Consider the following 24446-nt stretch of genomic DNA (forward strand, 5'->3'; position numbering starts at 1 on the left):
GTAGGTGTGAAACGAACATTAAAGTGCGTAAATAATCAGCTCACTTACACATATTATACAAGGTAATGAGAAGGGAAACACGCCAAGATAACGAAACTGCATATACATTTATAGAAGTATATACGTAAATAACTAAATATGAATGAAGATTTTTTAAAGTCGAATACAATTTACTAAAAGTTTAGAAATCATAATTGTTTTAATTTTTTAACTTTACTAATAAAGTTTTCTTAAATTTTAAAGAATTTATATAGTGTAATTGTGTATAGGTTATGATAAAAATGTATTATTATTACGAGCAATAGTACAGGCGTAATGTGGCGGTGAGATGGTGAGGGTGATAGGTCATAGGAGGTGATAAGTTATCGAGTGTAATAGCCAAATGCTTTAGCCGTACGAGCTCCGTACTCGTATTTAAAATTCGTCAAAAGTATATCGAATGACATCTCTAATGAAAGAACATTAAATTTTAAGAACATCCATACAATTTTTATAATTTATCGATATACGGTTTTTGAGATAAAAATGATTTTGAATAAATTAGAAGCATTAAATGATTTATGGATGAGAAAAAAAAAATGAGTGGTTGAGATTTGAGGAGAGAGAAAAATATGAGTGGTTGAGATTTAAGAGTATTATAGGTATATTAGGTAGAGATGTTTAAATTAGTGAATAAAAAATAAGGATAATTTAGCTAGTTCAAATTATCTTTTGATATTTGAAAAAAAGACAAAATGTTTTATAAAATAGTATGGAAGTATAGATTATTATTATTATTATTATTTTATTGTAGACGGGTAAATGACTAAAGAAATAGCACATTTTATTATGATTATTCACGTGAAATCCTTTAATAGCAACCAAAAACTTTTTCATTCCAAGGCATTGTTGAAGTAATCTTGTAGAGTATTAGATTTTTTTCTTCCCATCATATATATATATTCATATTGTTCTAAAATTTTTTTAGAATGTATTAAGTTAACATCAAGATAGCCTAGTGATTAAATGTTTTTTCTTTTTGAAAATTTTTTCAATTTGAAATTTTGTCTAAGTGAATAAATAGGATGAAATTGACCGAAAAGTATTTTGATTGAGCAACATATATGATATATCCCAATGGATAAAAAAACTTATCATCATTTTTGGATAAGAAAACACATGATTTAGATATGGGCTCTACCCGATTAAAACAATGTAAGCCAGATCATTTCTTACGAGTAAATGACATACCGCATGCATTTAAAAAAAAAAAAGGATTGAGAAATTCGGACCGCCCAAATGGGGCCGACCCATCCAATAAAAACAGAGATACGAAAACAGAGCAATAAAAGCAACCAACCAGACAAACGCATAACACATCGCACTTTGATCAAACACACAACTCCCCAAGAATCGGTTGATAATTACGTATTTGGGATCTTGAGAATCTGCCAGCCAATCCTATCCCATGCCAGGGACAAGGATTGAATCTTTCTTGAATCTATAAACACACAAACATCTATATCTATACATATAATATAACAATAGATCTCCTGTTTGTCGTCCATTTCTTTTGCTGGCAGATTCTTTGACCCAAAACATATAAAAAAAAAGCCCAGATTTTGTTGGAGCCAATTGTTGGTATTTGATTGATGGGTTATGTTGTGGAATCAAAACAGGGGAATGGAAATGGGGATGGTGGAATAATGAAATCAGGGTTTAGAAGTTTGGTAAGAAGGAAAAGAGTTGATTCTATACATTCTAAGTCTTCAGATTCAGGGCATCATCAATTGGCTAAAGAGTTATCTGTGCTTCATCTTATTGCCATAGGTATATTATATGTATGTCCCAGATATGTATGCATACTAAAACTTCAAACACAGAATTTACTATTTGCTTGATTTTTTTTTTTTTTTTTTGTAAAAAGTTTTGAACTTTCTTCGTTTTGTTGGTTAAAATCGGATATATCTTGATTTGTTTGACTTAATCAGCCTCAAATGTCACTATTACTCTTACTGTTACAATTATTATTGTGATTAATGATGTGTTTGGTATTTACTATTTATGGTAATATATAACTTCTGGATAAGGATGGTGACCTCATCAAGAAAAGATTAAAATTTTGGTCTTTTCTTTGATTCTGATTGTATTCTATGATTATAGCATGGTTTCTTTTCATTAAAAGCAACTAGAGAATTTTTTTTTTGTTAGTTAGTCTTGAGTGATGATGTCTGGGTTATGGAACATTGATCTGACATTCGGGTTATGGAACGAATCAGGTGTTGGCTCAACTATAGGAGCTGGTGTTTACATTCTTGTGGGTACGGTTGCTCGAGAGCATTCTGGTCCTGCTCTGGCCTTTTCTTTCCTAATAGCTGGAATAGCAGCTGCTCTTTCTGCCTTTTGCTATGCTGAGTTGGCAAGTCGCTGCCCTTCAGCCGGAAGTGCCTATCATTATTCTTACATATGTGTTGGTGAAGGGTAGGTTCGTTTCTTTGAAGTCTTAATACATTTATACTTTCGACTTTAATTCTTTTTGGATGCTAATGTATACCATTTTTTAGTCTTGCTTGGATAATCGGATGGGCTCTAATTCTGGAATATACAATTGGTGGATCCGCCGTCGCTCGTGGCATTTCCCCAAATCTGGTGCATGCATCTTACATTATATGTAGCTCATGTGTTTGCCAATATTGATGTTGAAAATAATGTGCAAGGAGTCTAATTTCTCCACTTGATTAACATACTGAAACTGAATATTGTTATTTTCTTCAGGCATTGCTTTTTGGAGGCCCAGATAGTCTTCCAGCTTTTCTGTCTCGACATACTATTCCTGGGCTTGGTATTGTGGTTGACCCGTGTGCAGCCATTTTAGTGTTTATTGTTACCGGGCTATTATGTGTGGGAATCAAGGAGGTACTCATCAACTCATCATAGTGTTATATTCATTTATTCTTTTTCTTTGAAAGTCATGCTGGAACTGTTTCTAAATTTTGATTGTTTTATGGGACAGAGTACTTTTGTACAATCAGTTGTCACAGTTGCAAACATATGTGCCATGATTTTTGTGATTACAGCTGGTGGATATCTCGCTTTCAAAAGCGGATGGACTGGCTATAAACTTTCTGAAGGGTAATAGGAGTTACCTTTTAACCCTTACGTACTCATCATAGACGTCATTTTCTTTATTAGTTATTTGTTGTGTGATAGATACTTCCCATTTGGAGTAGATGGGATGCTTGCTGGGGCTTCCACAGTCTTTTTTTCATACATAGGGTTTGATTCAGTTGCCAGTACGGCAGAAGAAGTAAAGAATCCTCAAAGGGATTTGCCTTTGGGTATTGGAGCTGCACTATCCATTTGCTGCATGTTATACATGTTGGTTTCTGCTGTCATCGTTGGTCTAGTACCTTATTATGCAATGGATCCCGACACCCCTATCTCTTCCGCATTTGCTAGTAATGGTATCCAATGGGCGGCGTAAGTAATTCTCTTTCACCTAAATATATTTTGTGTCTTATTTAAAGTTATACTAGTTGTTTAAAAACAAAACTTCAAGTAATGTTAATAATGGTAATAGTTATTTCTAAAGGCTGAGAAACATTTGAGTATTGTTTTAGAGACATGTCATTAGATTATGTTTTTTCCCCATCGGTTATAGAACAATCTTCTGTTACTTCACAGGTATATTGTAACTATTGGAGCTGTAACTGCACTCTGCTCAACATTGATGGGTTCACTTTTGCCTCAGGTGAAGATTTTTCTAAATTATGAATTACTAGTTAAATATCTAAACTCTAAACATAGAATTTTATATTCCTCGTCACTCATAACTAATATATTAGGCAATACATTTTTGTTTCCGTACTCACTGAGATTTTCTGTCTTGAAGCCACGAATCCTGATGGCAATGGCTAGAGATGGTTTGCTCCCATCATTTTTTTCAGAAGTAAATAAACGCACCCAAGTTCCTGTTAAGAGCACAATTCTGACTGGTGTGATTGCTGCAACCCTGGCATTTGCCATGGATGTCGAGCAGTTGGCAGGGATGGTACGTGGCTTCTTTTTGACGAGACACTTTTATGTCTTCTGTCATTCCCATAACTAGAAGAAATATTACACAATGAACAACAAACCCAATTGGGTTGGTAAGTGGTGCACACTCAGCTACAATAGTTTTTTCTTTGTATTGCAGGTCAGTGTGGGTACGCTTCTTGCATTCACCATGGTTGCAATTTCAGTGCTGATACTTCGGTATGTCCCTCCGGATGAGGTCCCACTTCCATCTTCACTTCAAGCAGCAATAGATTCGGTTTCTTTGCGTTATTCTAATACTATTACTACCGAAGAAATTGATGTTGAGATCAGCAAGGGACAAACTGGCGTTTCTGGGGAGAAAAACAAACTTTTAGGAGAGGCATCAGCCGAATATCCTCTAATTGCTAAAGTAGCAGCTCAAGGTTTGTAGTCCAGCTTCCATAGATTTCGTGCACATGATCTCCAACTAGAAAATATTAAAGTTCTGTGTTATATGCAGCCATATTTAATGAGAAACATAGAAGAAACATAGCAGGGTGGACTATAATGCTTACTTGTGCTGGAGCACTAATTCTTACATATTCAGCCTCAAATCTTGGTATTCCTAGGTTGGTTGCTTTCCTGTTTCTATGCCATGCGATCTAAATTTGGAGACTGGTTTCAGTTTGTCATGGTGAAGACATATGATGTTTATTGATTATGTTGCTTGTGTTCCTTTTATGAACAGTTATTTTCGGTTGACACTATGTGGAATTGGTGGCGTTCTTCTACTGTTTGGTCTAGGTGTGCTTAGCATTATAGAGCAGGATGATGCGAGACATAACTTTGGGCATGCAGGCGGTAATATTTCTGTTCTGAATCTTTTTTAAATTTGATCTGATAATTTACCTTGAGTTTTATTCCTGGAAAAGTTGACTTTTAAGGAAAGGTCAAACACTGAGAATTAAGAGAAAGTATTTGTTATTTTCAGGTTTCATATGCCCGTTTGTTCCTCTCCTACCTATCCTTTCTATCCTCATCAATACTTATTTGCTGCTAAACCTTGGGTGAGTGTTTTTATCGAGTATCAGGATATATCATCCTACCGAGTCAAGTTTACTTTGTAGTCTGCACGTTTGACTTTTAAAATCAAATACTTGGCTAGGCATGATTATCTGATTCATATTATGCAATACCACATAGTTACTTTAAAAACCTGTATTCAAACCATCCATAAGTCTGCTTAGAGAAAAGAACGGGTCAGTATGTTAATGAATAATGACAACATAACAAATATCGATCTTCGTTTCATGATGAATTTTGTGTGGAAAACCTTAGGGCGGATACATGGATGCGAGTATCAGTATGGCTGCTGATAGGAGTGTTTGTATATGTGATCTATGGGCGTCACCACAGCTCACTACAACATGCAGTTTATGTGCCTGCATCTCATGTGGATGAAATTTACCAGAGCAGTGCGGAATCATTGCCTTCTCAGTAGACCAGAGTCAGAATATAAGATCAAACTTAGATTGTTTGTTGCGCATTCACATTGGTACCTTGTTCTATACGCTACTTGTATGATATGTGCCGCAGTTAATGATGAAAAGTCATGCTCATCTGATGTAAATATATGTACGTATATACATAATATCTGTACCTATTATAATTAGGCTGTGGAATTTCTGGTCGGGAATTCCAGAATGAAATGTATAATCTTGCTTTTCAATGTTTCCGAGATGTCTGTTTATCGAATTATTGATTTTGTTTAAATTATCATTGGAAGTTACTAAATGAATTGTATCAATGAAATGTATTATCTTGCCAATCAACATATTATTATTAATTTATTTTTTTTTAATTTTGTATTTGTAGTGGTTTTTATGGTTGATTTTGTTACAAAAGCGTTGTAACAGAGTAGAAAGGTAAACAAATTACAGTTTTTTGGAAATCCCGTCATTATTTGCATGGCTTAGTAATTTTTGGTTACGATTTCTTACCATGAAATCAACCAAATAATAAAAATTATTGCCCAAGAAAATCTTTAGGAAAAAATTAAACAGATAGTAGAGAACGTATTCTTCAAGAAATTTTTGGTTATAAAAAGATTAGAATCTTGAAAATTAGTTTCAATCATCGGAGAATAATAATAGTAATAGTAATTAATGGATTTTGGTTCTTTAATGTCGAAGCTGGCCGGAGTTACAATATATGTACTGTATCGTAGCTTGGTCCCGTCTAGTACACCTGTTTACTATGATGTCTTCATCTTACGAACTTTGACACAAGATAATGAAGGTTTATTAGGTTCGAAGTAATGATCTTTAATGTAATTTCGGTGGACTTTGTTTCTCTGTTAACATTTTATAATAATAAATCTGGGTTAACATTATGTTATATTACCCATTGTAATGTAATGTAGTGTTGATTGCCAATGCTTGCCAAGTATTTATTAATTTATATTACGATTTGTGGAGTAGTATTGTTTCTAATTAGTGACTTTTGAATTCTGAACTTGGATATTACTCGTATGTTGTCTTTTGAGTTGTACTATGTAGTACAATGTAGCAGTTTGCCTTGCTTCAAGCTATTCTTTGTGAGCATATGACAAATTGACAATGTAATCCCTACTAATGTCGTTACAAATTCGGATGTTTGTACAATGTATATAGATATGTGGAACACACACACTGAACACCAATGATACAAGAGGTTTATATTGCTCACGGTGAAACATTAACTTGAACTGTTAAATTCCACCATGAATTATAGCTTGCTTAATATATACAAACCGTACAAAAGCCCACAGCATCAAGGAGCAGATCGTTAAAAGATTATGGAAAGTTGAATTGTACATGATGCAAATGATTCGACTTCGATTTCTTTAATTTGTACAATCCAGTTGGGCTATTATAACATGTGGATGATTACACCTTTGTTGAAGTTGTATTGGGCTATATAGTATGTAGCTATACTTTCATAAATTTGTTTGTTAGTATTAGCTGGTTCAACATATACGTGGCATGTCACATATTTGAGCTACACATATATGAGCTAATATGATACCCAGTCATATTAGTTGTTAAGAACTCTATCTTTTGTAGTTATATATATACTTATATATATAAGTCATCGCGGTAACCTTTACCCAAAACTTACTTGAGAAAAGATGTCGATAATAGTTGCAAATGTACACGATCATAACTTGCTAATTCCCAGGTAGTCATTGATCACGTTTACTCTAAATATTATTGTTGGATGTAAGTTCATATATATTTTGTCTCATGACTCTCATCTATATATATGTTCCTTTACCTTGCTTAGTTTTACTTGCAAAGTCGAAGGGTCAACTCGTTATATTAAGAGAGGACACAAAGGCTTGAGTGTACTAAAATAGATTTGTTGGCCACATTGGCCGGAGCTCGTGACATGGAATTGAAACATTAGATGTGTAGTTAACATTTGTTCTTACAGATTTAACTCAAGCATAAGAAAGTAATACTTTATGCTTTAATACTACACCAACACTTCTTTGTTTATATTTTAGATCTATGGGTGATGTTCATGATCCTGCAACAAAGGAAGCAAATCTAATACCCGAGCAGGCACCTATGCCGGCCCATACAAGGTTAGTTTTGAAACACCCAGCATGTTTGTAGAAAAGCAGATGGAACCCTCGAGTAAACGAAATATAGTGAAAGGAATTGGTAGAAAAACACCATTTTACAAGTGTGAAGCACAAAAGAATTATATAAGAAACACAACGCACCACTTCAACATACTCCGGCAGAGATAAGCAAAACCAGTATCAAAAGAATCCCAAAACGAAACATCTCCAGATTCATGCTTTCATATTCACAAATTTATACATGTTGAGAATTAGACCTTTTTAACACGATTTAAGTTTATCACATACAACCTACCTTTTCGTTCCAAGTTTAGTAACATTCAAAAATTTTGCTAGGATGCAACATTTTACTTGGAAATGGCTCGTTGGTCATTGCAACATATCGCTTGACACCATACCGTGAAGATAAAACTTGCCTTCCAATTAACAATACCCAAAGAAATCACTTTTTTGGGTTCAAAGGGGTTGAAGTTTGACACATGAAAGCTGCAATAACTTGAAATAGACATAACGACAGATGGGTTCTTACAAGGGCTCCAAAGTCCTATTCCTCAACCCCAAAAATGATTCAAGTAGAAAACAATACAAACGGTTAACTAACGGGAGGATGGGGGTGATAAAGACCTTAACAAGACAATTGAAACTCAAACATGTTTGCTTGCTGGCTTCAGCCGAACGTTGCTATTATGAAGCTTTTGTAAATGCTCATGAACTTGGCGACAAATGCTGACAATGAAAATCCATAGAGATATTATCAGCTTTCTTAAAATATGTTGGTGAACAGATGGTCACACATTGTAGATGTAAGTCTGTAACCACCGTATTTAAATGAGGATAGAGCTTAAAACAAGTGATATAAATGCTAAATATAAAAGGTCAGGTGTTCACATCCTACGTTCTAAAAAATCAACAAATATCCAGATTAACACAAAATGAACATCAACCATGGCAATATAGAAACAAGAAACTGTTATGATTTCTGCATGTTGAATGCAGAGTACTTTTTGTTCTTACTATTGATGGTGCATCTTGAAATTGTACAGTTTATTACCTTATGTCCTTATGTATTGTTTCTTTCTGAAGGTATTGTTAGCACAAACTAATTGTTTGTTGAAAAGGAAACTTAGAAAAACTTAATACTGAGGAAAGACAAAAGATAGATGCTTGATCGGTGCATAAATCAGACTAATGCAATCATATGGTTAATTGCCATTGCTGTAACATTATACAAAAATTCAAAGAGAGTGCATTAAAGGTACCTTCAATGTGGAAAATGGCTTTCTGTCCAAGACGCATCCTATGTTCCTGAGAGAACATCAACTCATTAAGAGACAAAAATTGAGAAATTTACTCCTGTTCCACTACAATAAAATGTCCATATATAGTTCAAAGAGATCATAAAATAGGCTGAAGTACATTTCATAGTTTAATCACCAATTTAATTCATAGTACCACCAATCTGATAACATACATGTCATGATCTTATCTTTCTTTTGGATTTCTAATCGGTATAGGAAAGCTAATATCTCATGGCCTTTATGGGTCATAATACTTATCGAACCATTTTATGAATAAAATAATAGCTATTCCAAATAAAACATGTCATGATCTTAGAGGTAACCAAGCAAAAGGGATAGTTTTGGTGGAAAACAACATGGGCTGAGCTAGTATGCACATCTAAGAAAATTGCACAAGGATCCAGCATGGGCTTTGTGTAATTTCCCTAAGCCCTAGATATAAATATAAGTAGTATTTTATGTCCAAGCAGCCTCTTCCCATCTCTCCTATCGCATATATCCTTCATTTCAAAACTTTTGCACTTGTTTGTTTTGGCTGGTTAACATTTTCATTTTGTAGGTCCTTTTTCCTAGAAGTGAATAAATAAGACGCTGATATCCGAAAAAAGGGGAATGGAAAAAGATTACAAATATATGATATTTTGGCTATGATTGACAGATATAAAAGTCTTTGAGTGATTCATCATATAATCATAGCAAAAAGTGGTGTAAGAGTAATTGACAAGACATTAGAATGAACTTACATAATATGCAGCCCAATGACAAACCTCTAGCTTCACTTCATCATCTAGTTTTTTCAGCAATTCAGAAAGCAACCTCTGAATCAACAAAAAGCTCGGCCTCAATTATAGCACATTATTAAGAATTCAAGAAGAGTAATTCTGTGAGAAAAGAATATAACCTTCAATATAACTTCAGGAGGAATACAATTGACAAGTAATTCATACAACTTTCCTCGAACCTGGAACAACCTATATCAAAAGATATTCATGACAATAAGTAAACAGATGCATTTAATACCAGCAATAAACCATAATCATGAAGTTACGAGATACAACTTTTTGGGGCTCTGCTCTTTCATAATGTCAGATGCTATCTCAGATACATATTCCTCCCAGTCCATTGGGGGAATCACTTGATTATTGGTAAAAGGGTACCTATGAAAGAAAAACTGATGTAAATATTGCTTTCAATAACAGCATAACAAGTCATGAGATAAATTGCAACATTGATCTTAACTGTTGTACACGACAAGTCTCGAATGACAAAATTGCTCTCCTTAAACTCCGACCTGATTTTTCAGCTATTCGAGCAGCAAATCCAGGAGGGAGTTGTAATCCCTCTTTCTTGCCAATAAACTCCAGAACTTTAACAATCTGAAACAAGTACACACATGTTAGATAAGCTGCAAATCAAACTGAACCATCAAGCTCTGTTATTTAATTCAAGCTAAACAGTGATCGACTTGAATGGTTCAATTTAGTAAACTAACAACAGCAGGGACTTATACTTAAAAGAGCTGCAACACTGACCTGGTCTTCTTTTGGTGCATTTATTCTGACATTGAGACAACGAGAGCGCACTGCTTCAGTTACCTTTGATGAACTGTCACAGCATAGAATCAAACGACATGAGGCGCTGTACTTCTCCATTGTTCTCCTCAAAGAGTGTTGTGCTTCTCTTGAAAGTTTATCAACCTCATTGAGCACCAATACTGATACACCATACATGAAATGGTAAATAATGTGGTGATCATAATTCTGACAAGATTATGTTTATCACAAGTGCTTATGATTAACTGTAGGAAAGAAGTTTTGTATAGTTTGCACTAAAAACTCCTAGCGTGCATGTCGAAATGGCCTCATTAGAACAACTTTATTAGCCAAGCAGACGAAATCATACCTCCCCAATACCCCGCTTATGCTTGGATTGGGTACATTTGTTATTGTACTAGTCAGATAAGAGTTAAACGTCACTCTCTATCCCACATAATACACATGTATAGCAGAGAATGATTGAAGTATGAATAAATAATCGCTGCAAGCAAACCTTTGAAACCCTTTTTTCCTTTAGCGTCAATTGGTCTATTCTTTGCCATCTCTTTGATAATCTCTTGAACAATGTACCGATCCTGGAACCCCGCGTCACTAGGGTTTAACTCCACATGGTGAGTACTCGATAGTGTAGTGAGTTCCAATTCAATAGTCCTACTTCCAGCCTGCAAAAAAAACCAAATCAAAAAACATACAATACAATAGATATAAACTTATATTATAATATACACCCTATATACAGGCAGATTAGATTTTAACCCTGGAGGCTAAACCCCATACTTCACAAGATTTAAAATTGTATCAAAGTTTTCATACCGAAAAAAGTTAGCAACTTTATGTGTTAATTTGACAATCAAAATTTCTCAACAAAATACCAAATTCAGTACAAAAAAGAAACTGAACATATTTATCACAAATTAATATTGGATATGAAATATTAAACAATATACAATATAATAATAATAATAATTGATAGATATAAAGATGTACTTACATCAACTTTCCAGTTTTTATTCTCCACTTTAACCTGCAAATTAATCAAATTCAAACATAAAGAAAACAATTTTCCATCATTAAATTAAGGCAATAAACTATCCTAAAACTGAAAAACAAAAATTATTAATTTTGAAATAAAAAAAAAAAAAGTAAAAAGAAAACCTTTTCAGCGCTAGCCCCAAACATCTGTCTAAGAAGGGCCATGATTAGGGTTTTCTTGCCGGAACCAGGTGGGCCATAGAACAATAAATGCGGGCAATCTTGCTCAGTCACCTAATCATCGATATCAATCAACACATACATACATATAATAATAATAAGAATGATTATTGTCAAATAAAAAGCCCTAATTTTGTAAAAAAAATAATTGAAAAATGAGTTGATAAAAAAGAGTACCAATTTTTTGAGATTGAGAGCAATATCTTGGTGAACGATAACCTTGTCTAGGGTTTTTGGTCTGTACTTGTCTACCCACAGCATCTTTCTGAGATCAACCAAAGCGTGTGTTTAGTGTGCGTCTCAGACTGTGGTGAGATTGTGAAGAAGTGGCGGGAAAGGATCCGAGGAAAGGATAGAAATGGGGCGGGTTTTGGAGCCAGTTTTATCTATTAGGCCCTAATAAATGGGCCACTTGCTAAAATACTACTGTATCATATATCATACTTTGGAAGTTTGGATTAAAATTGGGGCGGTCTTGCTCCAAAATAAAGTAAATTTTATAGAAAAGGATAATCAACCTAACAAAGTAACTAAAATTTCTTGTCACATGTGAGATTTGCAGAGAAAATGAGTGAATCAGTAGATGTTTTAGATTGATTAACTGGTTGATTTGTTAAGTTAATTTATTATTATTTTAATTTTATTTTCTTCTTGAATTTATTTTTTTAATTATATTAAGTGTCATTTATTCATTATCATGTTGTTAGGTCTATTATTAAATTAATTTATTATTTTTTGAAACTTAGATGGTTGTAACATATGTAAATATGCAAGTTACACAATAATAATTAGTTTAATACTTCAAGAATTCAATATTTTTTTTTTGTTTCCAAAAAATTTTATTCATTGAAAACTGTAATACAATATTTGAATCTTAAGTTCATGATGGACATTCCCCATCATTTATATTCATGTCATCTATACAAGCCTACACTAAACAAGAATCTATACTAACCCATCTATCTATCGATATACTATTCCTATCTTCAAATAAGCAATTCAATACAATAATACCAATTTGACCCAAAGTTACAAAATGATACCTCCACCTGGGCACCTTACTTCTCTTTTGCTATCACTTGCATTTCCATATTATGCATTCCTTCCATAACAGCATTTATCTTGCACAATAATCTGCATACACTCATTCTAACTAGTAATTGTGAAAACGTGTTTCAGCACGTTCCCGGATCGATTAACACGAGATCTAACAATCATAGATGTGCAGAATCCGTCTATGATCGTCTTTAGGGTTAATTAATGATTATCATGATAAACACACACGAAGATAATAAGAACAGGAGATAAACACAAAAATACTATCATTAATCATATGATTACAAGATGAATCCGTATGAACAACATCTACAATGATTACGGATTACAATCATTGAGACGAATCGTGATAGTTTGGGCGGTATCTCGAGGTATAAATCTCTACCTCGAGAACCTAGTGAATGACTTTATGTTGCAACTAAATCATCAACCTAAATTCGTGACCTAAGACTTATATTTATAGGTTGTACAAACAGACTGGGCTGTCAAATTCGTACAAACGGGCTGGGCCTTACTAACTTAATAGTTCTTACGAACTTAAACTTCGTAAGCATAATTGTACGAATTTCTCAGCCTTTTAGAATTATTGCATCGGACAACAAATTGTGCACTTTATGTGCTCTAACAGTAATCAGCATCAACTTTGCATTTCCCATCTGGTCTTTAATTCTATATAAGCCTTGCATTCTTTAAACTTCAAGCTAAGTATCGTCCACTTTATTCCCTCAATAATATGATCTTTGAGTTTTTCCTTTGGCATATCAATATGACTGAATGTCCTGTTGTTTCTTTCCTTCCATACCCAATAGACTACAATAGCCAAAACAATTCTTTGTACAATATTCCAAACTGTTTTAGGAGATTCATGAATCCAATACTTAGCTTGTAAAGTTATTTACTTATAGTTGGATCTTTTCTCGATAAACAAACTTTACGTGTTAAGATCTTACAGACAAATTAATTTCATATACGTTATGCAGCAAACTACATCTAACAATGCTCTTATATAGAAGATTATTTATAAAAAATTTACCACCCGACCCTTTCAATCCATTAATATACATGCTTACTATGGTTTGCACCTAATCTTGGTGCAGCCAACAGCACTTCATAATTACTTTTTGTTTATTTAGTGAAACAGATTTTTTAAGCCTCAAACTACTAACTGGTAATAAAACCCATACTACAACATTCAACTTATACTTCTAATCAATCCCCTTATAAAATCTCAATTACACTTTTTTCAACCCGCATCTCTCAACTTTGTTGGCATCACCAACTTACAGTACAGCTCAACCCACGCTGCATTTAGTTAATTTTTAGAAAAAATTTCCACACTTGCAATCGTCAAAAGTGAAAACATATTACTACCCTTCTAATTTGGATTCAAGTATGAAGTATCATATGTCTAGCCTGAAACATTTGCATAAAGCTTCAAATGCTCTGTCTGTCCCACTTGCTGTACAAAGCCACTAGTTTCCATGTTTTTTAGTCAAATGCACATTAACAACGCAGCAACGCTAAGCCATTTGATTTAATTTAATATAGCAGCAAATACCCTTAAGACATACTAAATGAACCCAAAACTTGGTTCTATATTACACAGCCTATAACATTCCAGGACAAAATTATGTTGGAGTTGCTGAAAACTACAACTGCGGACTCAATTTCATCCTCATTTGAAAGATTCGTGATGCAGTATCAGCTGGTTTATAACTACAATATACCGAAGGCCCTGGCCTCCCACCAAGTTCCTCAGAAGATCAATAAATGCATGACTGTGTAGAATAACGGGAACTCCCAACCATTTAAATCAACGTAATAATGAAGTACTTCAAGTTAGTGTGGCAGTCTCAGTGCTTACTTTATAAATGCTGTTTCCAATTAGCGATGAGACAAATTGCAGCTCCTGACATAAAAAATAAGAGTTAAAACCAGTTAGCTGCATGGTAGTTATGATATATAATACCTTTTTCATTTCTAATTAAATGAACTACACAGTTTGATTACAAAAGAAGTTATAACGTTTCCAATATTTTCAAAATGGGTACATGAAATACACAACCATCGGAAATCTTGTTTTATGTTTGATCTTTGATGTAATTTTCTATTTACATGAGGAGTTCAACAAGAATGAGAACTAGAGATGAAGGCAACACAAGCCAACTTGTGAGAGCTCATGATTTTGACTTTTCAAAAATCATTTAATACTGAGCTAAGCCAAGCTTCCTCGTAAACTAACAAATACCAGTACTGATTAGACTCAACAGTTTGGCAAGCCATAATGAGCAGCACATATACAAGCTAACTGAGCCATTCAATTAAAAAACTTCCTTATCAGCTGATGGTTCATACCTATATCCTTCTCGAACAAGCCATCACCGCCATAGCTTTCATGTCCAAACATATCAAATTGGTTTTCTACCCTCATGCTATCATTATCCAACTTGAGCCTCTCCATTAACTAGTGCACTTCCACTGTCACTGGATGCAACATCCAATTCACTGCTACTCGTTTTTGGCTCATTTTTGCGGGGCCCAACATACCTCTTGGAAAATGTAACTTCAGAGCTCTTATCCTTTGGCATGCTTGAACTTCTTCTAAGCTTACTTTTATCGGCATATTTTTGTGGGGCTCCACTATCCTTCGTCTCACCAGCTGTACTCTGATTTTCATTTGGTTTATCAGTGCCCTGATCTGGAAGGAGTGCTTTTCGGCTTAGACGAAGTTGACCTTTTTCATTGATCTGTAAAATATACATAAAAAAATTCTGAATAAATGCTCCAAAAAAAAAAAAAAGACGATAACAGGGTCGTGTTTAATGTACTACTTCCTCATTCAAAAGAAATTGTAACACTTTCCTTTGAAATGTAGAAAAAAGTTGCATTGTTTCCTTTTAAGGAAGACCCTAATATAACAAGCACCTAGCTACACATAAAGATTCTTTAGTGTACTTTTATTGAAAGATAATTATTTTGACAAAATAGTCGACCCAAATTGGTAGGTTACCCTATCTTCTTTAAACACACACAAGGAGAAAAATCCATACCTCTATGAGCTTGACGTCAACCTGGTCTCCAACCTTGAAAGCCTGTTACAAATTAAATTATACTTATTGCACCAACACAGCAAACTGTAAAACATACAAGGTAATAATCCTTACATCGTCGGGTTTTGACAGCCAATCTGGACTCAACTCGCTAATATGACAAAGTCCCTGAAATGGAGTTAAACTTTGTTTTAATTCTTACATAATGCTAAGCTTTCACAGGAAAAATATGTCATAACTAATCACATAAACTGAGAATCATAGGAAGTAATAAACAAAACCATGGAGCTTTGTTAAAACAATTCACTTTCTAAATCTGAAAAACCCAGATGATTACATGAAGGAAATATATGCACTTTCTAAATCTGAAAAACCCAGATGATTACATGAAGGAAATATTGGACTGGGATATAAATTTATAGCATGACATGCAAAAATGCCAATGATCACAAGGTCATGATTAATATTTGCGGATAGAGATTATACCTCTCGGCCTGGTACTATCTCAACGAAAGCTCCATAGGGAACAATAGATGTGATTTTGCAATTCCTGATAGCATATAAAAACAAAACAAACAAAAATCAAGCAAAGAGCCAATTCAGAACTGATGAATAGCGAGACCCAATTACAAGAATCACAACCCAGTTGAAGATCATATTGCCCAAGGTAAGACTAATCCACATTTTAACTGAATTAAGTTCATTCATGTTGATAGAAGCATTTCTTTCACATGAAAAGAAAGATACCTATACACGTCACCAATAACTGGGACCATTGTCAAGTTACTAATGATAGCTTTCGTCTTTTCTAGGCTTGCCCAATCTCTTGCAGTTATTTTGACCTGAAATAGTCAATAAGATACGTGAGCCTGTAAGAACAGCAGCAAAAGCATCAGAAAGAATAAGTTGTTCAACGTACTATTCCATTATCTTGTGTGTCGATAGAGTCCACGCCAGTCTCTTCAATGATACTCTTGACTTTTTTACCCCCGGAGCCAATAATAAGGTTCACTTTCTCAGGCTTAACCTACAACAATTGTAAGAAACACTGCAATCAATATGCACATTCCATCACTTGTCAGACGACTAACAGGCTAAGAGATGACCACTAACTTTCATAACAAGAATGAGTGGAGCATGCTTAGAAAGCTTCTTTGACGGGGGAGGTGAGCATTTCAGCATCTCAGCTGAAAACATAATAATGTGTCATCCAGACTGATTAGACAGGATGAAATTTGTATGGAAAACAAAGAATACATATTACTATTTGTTGATATTGTGTTTGATTTTTTTTTTACCAAGAATACGTTTACGTCCTTCCTTTGCTTGCATTAATGCTTGCTTCATTGTTGACAAAGTAATTCCAGTAACCTATAAATATTGTAAAGAAGGCACATTGCTCAGATACAAAACCACCAATAACAGCCATATATGTAGACAGCCAAGAAACACACACACACGCACACACAGATTAACATGCCAACCTTTATATCCATTTGAAATGCGGTTACTCCATCTTCATTCCCAGCAACCTGCATATTAAAAGTCGGTAATTTCAACACCCCTCCTTTAGAGCTCTAGTACTGCACCTCTTACAGATTCATACCATATGCCCAACAATTTGCATAACTTATGAGGTAGGTCCCACAACATGAGTATAAATTACTCCTTTCATCCCATAAAAATTGCAACCACCACATTCGAGCATTAGGATACTATTGTCCAATTTGATTAAAGTTGCCATTAACTTTTTTATGTTTTGTTAGTAAAACCATTTTTCCAAACACACCATCTCTTGATGTGTGGACAATGAAAACTTATAAACCATATTTTTTAGACGGGCCCAAGTAGCTTCTTAAAATACATGATTGAAATTTTTATGGGAGACGATTTATAATTTCAGCCTTGAGGCTATGCTCCAATCAAGTGAAAAGACCTTAAAATCCATATCTCCAGAAGCATCCTCAGAGCCAGTGATGTCGGATAAGATAAGTGGGGTTCCATCTCCCCCAAATTCCTCTGTGTCCACAACCAAGCCCATTGCTATACCCGCAATAGAGCTCTTTAATGGTACTCCAGCATCTTGCAGTGCTAGGCATCCCCCACAAACTGATGCCATACTATCATATCATCATACAAAACAATACGAACAAATGTCAAAAATGTCCTGAAAATAATTGTCAAGAGTCACAAAATAACAAATGAAGAAATTCATTAAACAATACACCTAATAAGCTTTCACACCTTGATGATCCATTACTTTCTGTAATGGTACTCTCCACACGTATAGTATAAGGAAAATCTTCTTCTGAAGGCAACACAGGTTCGAGGGCTCTTTCAGCCAGAGTACCATGACCAATTTCTCTTCTACTAGGTGCTCCAATTCGCCCAACTTCCCCAACACAAGATGGTGGAAATGAATACTGCATCATGAACAAAATACATCTAATTAGCAAGTAACTTGAAAATTGACACTAGAAAGTCTACAAAAGGTTCTTGAACATTTGTCACAGTAGATTCAGTACTCCCAATGGTCACTTTTTCTTCTTTTAATTCTGAACATTATAAGTATTTGGACCTTCAAACATTAAGATTTCTTGATAACAAAATACAAACACCCTCTTGAATCAATTGTCAATTATTTGCAACTCAACTTATCTCAGAACTTGGGTATCTATCCACTTGTTTGATGTTGCCATTAGACACATGGTGAGTGGATACATAAATGGACCATGTACAAAAAAATTTAGAAAGATTAGGGAGATTTAGCTAATAACACAGTTTAACTACTGAGTACTATAGAACTTGCAAATTAAGATTCAGCGAAGAGCCTAAAAAACAGTCACACCTGAAGATAGAACCTTTTCACATCTTCTACACCTGCCAGGATGTCTATTCTTTGTGCCATTTGTTTGTCCCCAAGGGTAACCACTGCCAATGACTGTAACGAAAAAAGATAAAAATAAATAAACTAAGAGAAACAAAGGAGAAAAATCTGCAAGCTTAAACAATCATCGTAGTTTTATAAATGTAAAAGCAACAGAATTAAATAATCATTGTCTTATTCTGAATCATCTAATGTAAATCTCAGATAGCAAAAGTCACCGATATCTATTAGTAATGTTCGAAAGACAACTCCCGTAAATAACCAAAGTATGCATACAACATACCTCATACGTGATACGCGGAAATTTTGTAAACTTCAGCAATAAAAACAGCACAAACCTGAGTTTCCCCACGGGTAAAAAGAGCACTTCCATGTGCTCTAGGTAGTAACCCACATTCTGAGTCAATGACACGTATCTCCTCAGAAGTTCTGCCATCACTTCTTTTTCCTCCCTTAAATGAAAATACAAACATAAGATGATGATCGATATGCTAAAATGTACAAGAATCCAATTGTATTTCTAACCAAGCTAATGGAATCTAGTTATAGCAAGTAATCCACTCATAAAGTTTTTCCTATATCTTGTAGAAGAACATTATCGACTCGGAACGCACTGCTAGATAACATTTGTAAACCTCAAGAATTCCATAAGGTTGCTATCCTTGTAAGTAATCAGAAAACTTCCTTGTTCTATTAGAACATGATATTGAACAGATCAGATAAAACCCCAAGAAATGGAACTGCTTAGTTGCATTTTAGCAGAGGAACCAAAACTTTTAAATGTGGAAAGAAAAAAAATCCGTACACACATTATTCACATCAAAAATAAAAACATCCTATCCATGTTCCAGGTCTACCTCTTAACAAACTAACAGTGAGTGAGTGTATGCGTACCTCCACGATGCGTTTTCGCAGGTATTTGGATGTAACACTTTTGAAAACCAACTTCACATCTACCTCAGAGTAAAACTACACGGGAACGAAAACAATCATCAATTAACTTTCCCTGCCACTCGTACTTCATATATCTAAAAACCATCATTCAGGTGATAAACTAGTAAAATGAAAGGTGAAGTCTTTAATCAAAGATATGTATTAATATAAAAGGGAGATGTACACAAAAATGTATATATCCTTTAGAGATCATCTTTCTGATGTTAGCCTAACCAGAAATGTAAATGATTAAGAGGGGAATGATACCATGGGAACTGGTTTCTTATAAACTGGCTTAATATGAACATCACCCTCATCAAATTCACCATCAACCACAAATTCCTCTTCCTCATCTTCATCCTCCAACATGTCTGGAGTTATTTCATTACCAACAGAAGTTTCACTTTTGCTTACATAACCCTCCTCAGTAAGTATACTAAGAACTTTTTCCTCTAACAATGAAAGGGCTTTTCTTCTTGGTACTTTGCTTTTGAGTTGTAGCACTTTGACCAACTCATCACCTGCAATTTCCTGCATTGTATTTATCTATAAGCGGGACAGCAACATGATAAAGAAAATGACTTTTATGGGGTGATTATTTGAATAGAAAGCACCACAAGTACTGATAAGGATGAAAGGGACACATACTTCAACATGTTTATACAGCTCAGGTGGAGGTAACTTAATTGAATCAAGCATTTTGGGTTTCCCACACTTCTTTACCAAATTGTCCACCTCTTTGCAGATAGCTCGCACAGCATCCTGATAAGAATAAAGTTGCGATCATACACATGGATATTATGTAATCACTGACTTATTTCCGTGTAAATTGTAGATATATGTAGACCAGCACAACTAAATAACAACCTGTCCAACTTCTATCGCTTGAATCAACTTCTCTTCAGGAAGAAAGTCACAGTAACCCTACAATACAATATCCAGAAACATAAAATGCTAGTGTCAAAATGAGTAGCTGCCAACTGGCTATCTGCTTCAAACATCTGAAATTAGAGGACACTAAAATTATGACTAGCCTTGTACCCATGCAAATGTGTAAACGGAAAATATTGAATAACAATAAGAACCTCTATCATTAATATCCCTCTTTCTGATCCCGCCATCAATAAGTCCAGTTTTGAATCTTCCATCTCCAAGGTTGTTGGATTCACAATAAACTTATCACCAATCAAACCAATTCGAACTCCTGCTATAGTGTTTGTATTTGGCACTTCTGAGAGGGCTCTGTTGGAACATAATGTGACATTGACTATAATTAGGTAGCTGAATTTAAAATAACTAAAGATGCCATTTAAGAGTGAAATTTGTTGCTAAATCTTACACCGCAATTCCAGCTGCAGTAACAGCTAGAGAATCTGGGGGGTGCAGGCCATCATAACTCAAAACCTGCAAAGCGTCACTATAAAAATTATTTATTTATTTATTTATTTATTTTTGGCTGTTATAGCATATAAGGAAAATTACATGTTTATATTTGGTTTTCCAAATATAATTGTCCCATCATTTTCAATTTTCACTTTATTTATCTATATATTCAAAGAAAAGGGTAAAAGCTTCACGACTTCAATACATAAAGCCAGTCAACCAACCAATTTAAAAGAAGATTTGAATAAGCATATAACCATTCTATTAAACTTTATATATTAATCTTAGCATCCAGCTACAAGTCTTGGGAACAGAATAAGCCACCTCAGTGGCATAAAAATGAGAACAAAATATATAATCAATGCAACAAGAAAAAGGTCTATGTAAAATGCTACTCTAATATTGGAAAGTACATACCCAAGATAGTATCTGAGTTTCATGATAGAAGCCCTTTAGCATGGTTGGCCTCAATGGCCTGTCAATTAGTCTACATATAAGTACCTGCGTTACCATAACTTATATCATTTTGAACTACAAGAATAAATAAATGAGAATGATACTGTATGTATGTACCTAAGGTAATTTAATGAGAGTGACTATAAGGTAGAATAGTAGGATACCAGGATATATGATGAATTAAACCTACATACCCTTGAGCTTTAGCTCATTGGTATATCATATGTGTGATGACCCATCAACTTAAAGGTTGTGGGTTCAAGTCCTATGGCAAACACTTTGTATATATTTGTGGAATTTATGTGGATTTATTTAGTTGCTTTTCAAAGAAAAAAAAAAGGTAAACCTACAAACCATTTCGGGAATTTACTGTCTATGATCAGTATCATTTAAAAGAAAATTCCAAGAAATTCCTTTAAAAATAAGTAATAGAATTAGATGAAAGAAACTAATCAATCACCTGGTTGTTGGAGACATTCCATGTGTGGTTTTTTTTTTTCAATGGCAAACCGTACAAAACATAAAATCAACTTTACTGTTTATAGCTTCCAAAGTAAGCCTTTTCATATTGTGTTGGTTAGTTACCTTTTGAAGTGGGTTTGGATATAGAGGTTCTGCTAATATTCGCTTAGGTCAGTTTGGTTCAAGTTGGTTTGGTGTTTAGCATTGTCTAGCTCCTTGCTAGTTTTTTTTAAATGAAATTCTATTGCCTTTCTCATTTAAGAAACAAAGTAAAACTTTTTCAAGCACCATAATGTGTCCATTCTATAATCTTAGTGAAGGATATACCTCATGGTCCTTCGTCCTTCCCTCCCGCTTAAAAAATCCTCCACTGGAAAAGAAACTTAAAATTAGAAAAAAACAAAACATTTGCATGCAAGTTAATAAGTAATAGTAGTAGTTTTGTGAATTTCTTTTGCCATGTGATAATGTGAAAAAAAGTAAAAGAAGCTAAATCATGATACTTGCCTGGTTCTACCAGCAGCTGAAAAACGCTCTTGATAATTTACAGACATAGGGAAAAAGTCAGAAGGCTCGCTTGGAACATCAGACATACAAACAGACGTGTAGATGATCTGCATATTTAGATATGATATTATAACAATTTGCACAACTCAAATAAATGCGAAATTCTGCATAATTAAAAAAGAAGTGATTGAATGATACAAAAACCCTAAACTGGCATTGTTTCTGCAATCCCCAAACACGGTTAAGAAGCAAACATAAAAGTATTTTTCCCCCGAAACTTACCGTTTCTCCATCTCTTACAATAACAGATCCACTAGCTTGTCTTCCTATTTGACCAGTCTCAACTGTTATCTGCAAAAGTAAAAATAAAAGTAAAAACGAGAGCAATAAGGATACCAGAAATTTGGAAGCAATAGATCCTTTGCTGTCAGCATTCATTTATTGTTGGTAAAGAGCATGGTTTTATTTATACTGAACTAGTAATGCACATTCAGTTGTGTTCCAGTCTATGTAAGATACTGCTATTGTACGCACTAGTAAATTTTCACAAGTGTTCTGGTTTATGCAAGGTATTCTCTTTTTGTACACATTGGTGACTGAAGTTGTAAAATGTTAAACTTGTTCCACCTTGATAATTGGAAAGCCTTTAGAATTCTGAAGCCAGGAAGACTTTAACAAATTCAATGACTAAAGTAGACAAATACCAAAAAAGAAGGGGGGCATTGCATAACCTAAAAAACTATATGAAGGAATTACAGACCCAAAGTGTATGTTACCGTTACTTATCCCCTATAAAAATGAAGAAAAAAAAGTTGATAAGCGATTAAAGTATTAAAAAAAACAAGAAACAAAAGCATTGTTGGAAGATTTGAACAAACAGGAGAAGAAATCAATGACCAAAAACAATGAGTTGTGTAATCAGTTAATCACTTTCAAAAGTAATTGTCTGACTTATACTTGTTTGTGTATTATCACGGTATCAATTTCAGGAGTGACAGACAATCAAGAATCTAGTGCAAGAGTCTCTCTACCTAGTATTTGTGTATTCATATACACGAAAACCCATTTACAACTGCCCGAAATGGTTTGCAAGAAGTTACAAAGCACTAGTAAGTCAGCATTGCTAACTCACTTATCAGCTGGTATGGTAGTAGGTAACAATTATACCAACATCAGCGAAAGTCGGTTTGGAATTGCACTAGTAACACTATACTAGTTGATTTCCATATTCAGTTAGAATGCAAAGGTCGGTTAAGATTTTACAGGTCGTTGCGGATTTCAACTTAAAATCCCTCAGCTTTACTAACAAACATGAGTAATTTGGCTCTTCCAGAAATAATAGATAGCCAAAGTTTATTGAGACTTTTTTTAAGCTTCGATTTTTTCGTTGTCATCGAAATATATACAACTTCAAGTCTCTGTAATACTACTAATATAACTATATATTACTTACAGCGAGTGTAGTCAGCATGTATATATTGTTGTTATTAAAGTAAAAAAAAAACATTTTACTTTAATTATCCATACTAAACAAAACAGAATTAAAAATAAATGGAGAAATTAAGTAACAACTGAAAGTGCGGCAGACTTACGTATCTATCTCCAACGGGAATTTTAACGGTATGACGGTTAGGAAAAGAAGGAGATGACGTGGCAGAATCTGATTCGCGAATTAGGGCGCGTACATTGAAGCGAATTGAGTTATTTAATTTATTATTGTTGTTGTTATTGCTTCTAGTGATAGCTGATGTGAGGAAATTAGAGGAGACAGAAGTTGATTTATTGTGTCTATTATTGTGAAACGTTGAGTGTGGTAATGGTCGTCCTCCATGGAAGCTACTGCTAATCGCTAGCATTTCGTTACTTATAATTTACCAGTTTGTGTGTGTGTGTGTGACACGATGGTGATATTTGGAGAAGGAAATGGAGGGGACTCCTTATCCGTTGTTGCTGCTGCTGCTGCTGTATCGTTTCTCTCTTGGGCCTTATGGTTGTGGGTTGATAACTTTGGGCTTTTGGATG

General features: G+C 34.3%; 3 protein-coding genes across 3 annotated transcripts; 1 reads left to right on the forward strand and 2 right to left on the reverse strand.

The window, feature by feature from the left end:
- Positions 1 to 1320: 1320 nt before the first annotated feature.
- On the forward strand, positions 1321 to 5828 carry LOC122602818 (cationic amino acid transporter 2, vacuolar-like). The gene is made up of 13 exons (XM_043775415.1): positions 1321 to 1809; positions 2259 to 2460; positions 2544 to 2628; positions 2755 to 2895; positions 2993 to 3111; positions 3190 to 3459; positions 3664 to 3730; positions 3872 to 4030; positions 4175 to 4439; positions 4517 to 4625; positions 4745 to 4857; positions 4988 to 5063; positions 5335 to 5828. The coding sequence occupies exons 1-13, from the start codon at positions 1632 to 1634 to the stop codon at positions 5495 to 5497; spliced, it is 1947 nt and encodes a 648-aa protein (XP_043631350.1). The 5' UTR covers positions 1321 to 1631; the 3' UTR covers positions 5498 to 5828.
- A 2196-nt stretch (positions 5829 to 8024) lies between these two features.
- On the reverse strand, positions 8025 to 12050 carry LOC122604049 (replication factor C subunit 3). Its single transcript, XM_043776943.1, has 11 exons — positions 11868 to 12050; positions 11634 to 11744; positions 11470 to 11502; positions 10972 to 11140; positions 10455 to 10636; positions 10162 to 10298; positions 9981 to 10079; positions 9824 to 9893; positions 9666 to 9740; positions 8884 to 8929; positions 8025 to 8350 (listed from the first exon to the last, which is right to left on the reverse strand). Exons 1-11 carry the CDS (start codon positions 11949 to 11951, stop codon positions 8292 to 8294), a joined length of 1065 nt encoding a protein of 354 aa, XP_043632878.1. The 5' UTR covers positions 11952 to 12050; the 3' UTR covers positions 8025 to 8291.
- A 2089-nt stretch (positions 12051 to 14139) lies between these two features.
- Positions 14140 to 24364, reverse strand: LOC122603169 (polyribonucleotide nucleotidyltransferase 1, chloroplastic). Its single transcript, XM_043775802.1, has 25 exons — positions 24017 to 24364; positions 22707 to 22775; positions 22425 to 22531; positions 22245 to 22287; positions 21417 to 21500; positions 20956 to 21020; positions 20702 to 20858; positions 20484 to 20540; positions 20265 to 20378; positions 19884 to 20147; positions 19578 to 19652; positions 19022 to 19135; positions 18645 to 18737; positions 18041 to 18219; positions 17733 to 17916; positions 17281 to 17328; positions 17095 to 17167; positions 16910 to 16983; positions 16716 to 16823; positions 16544 to 16638; positions 16283 to 16346; positions 15911 to 15964; positions 15797 to 15838; positions 15102 to 15493; positions 14140 to 14655 (listed from the first exon to the last, which is right to left on the reverse strand). The coding sequence occupies exons 1-24, from the start codon at positions 24278 to 24280 to the stop codon at positions 15185 to 15187; spliced, it is 2736 nt and encodes a 911-aa protein (XP_043631737.1). The 5' UTR covers positions 24281 to 24364; the 3' UTR covers positions 14140 to 14655; positions 15102 to 15184.
- Positions 24365 to 24446: the final 82 nt, after the last annotated feature.

Source organism: Erigeron canadensis, chromosome 6 (genome assembly GCF_010389155.1).
Source record: "Erigeron canadensis isolate Cc75 chromosome 6, C_canadensis_v1, whole genome shotgun sequence".
Classification (NCBI taxonomy): Eukaryota; Viridiplantae; Streptophyta; class Magnoliopsida; order Asterales; family Asteraceae; genus Erigeron; species Erigeron canadensis.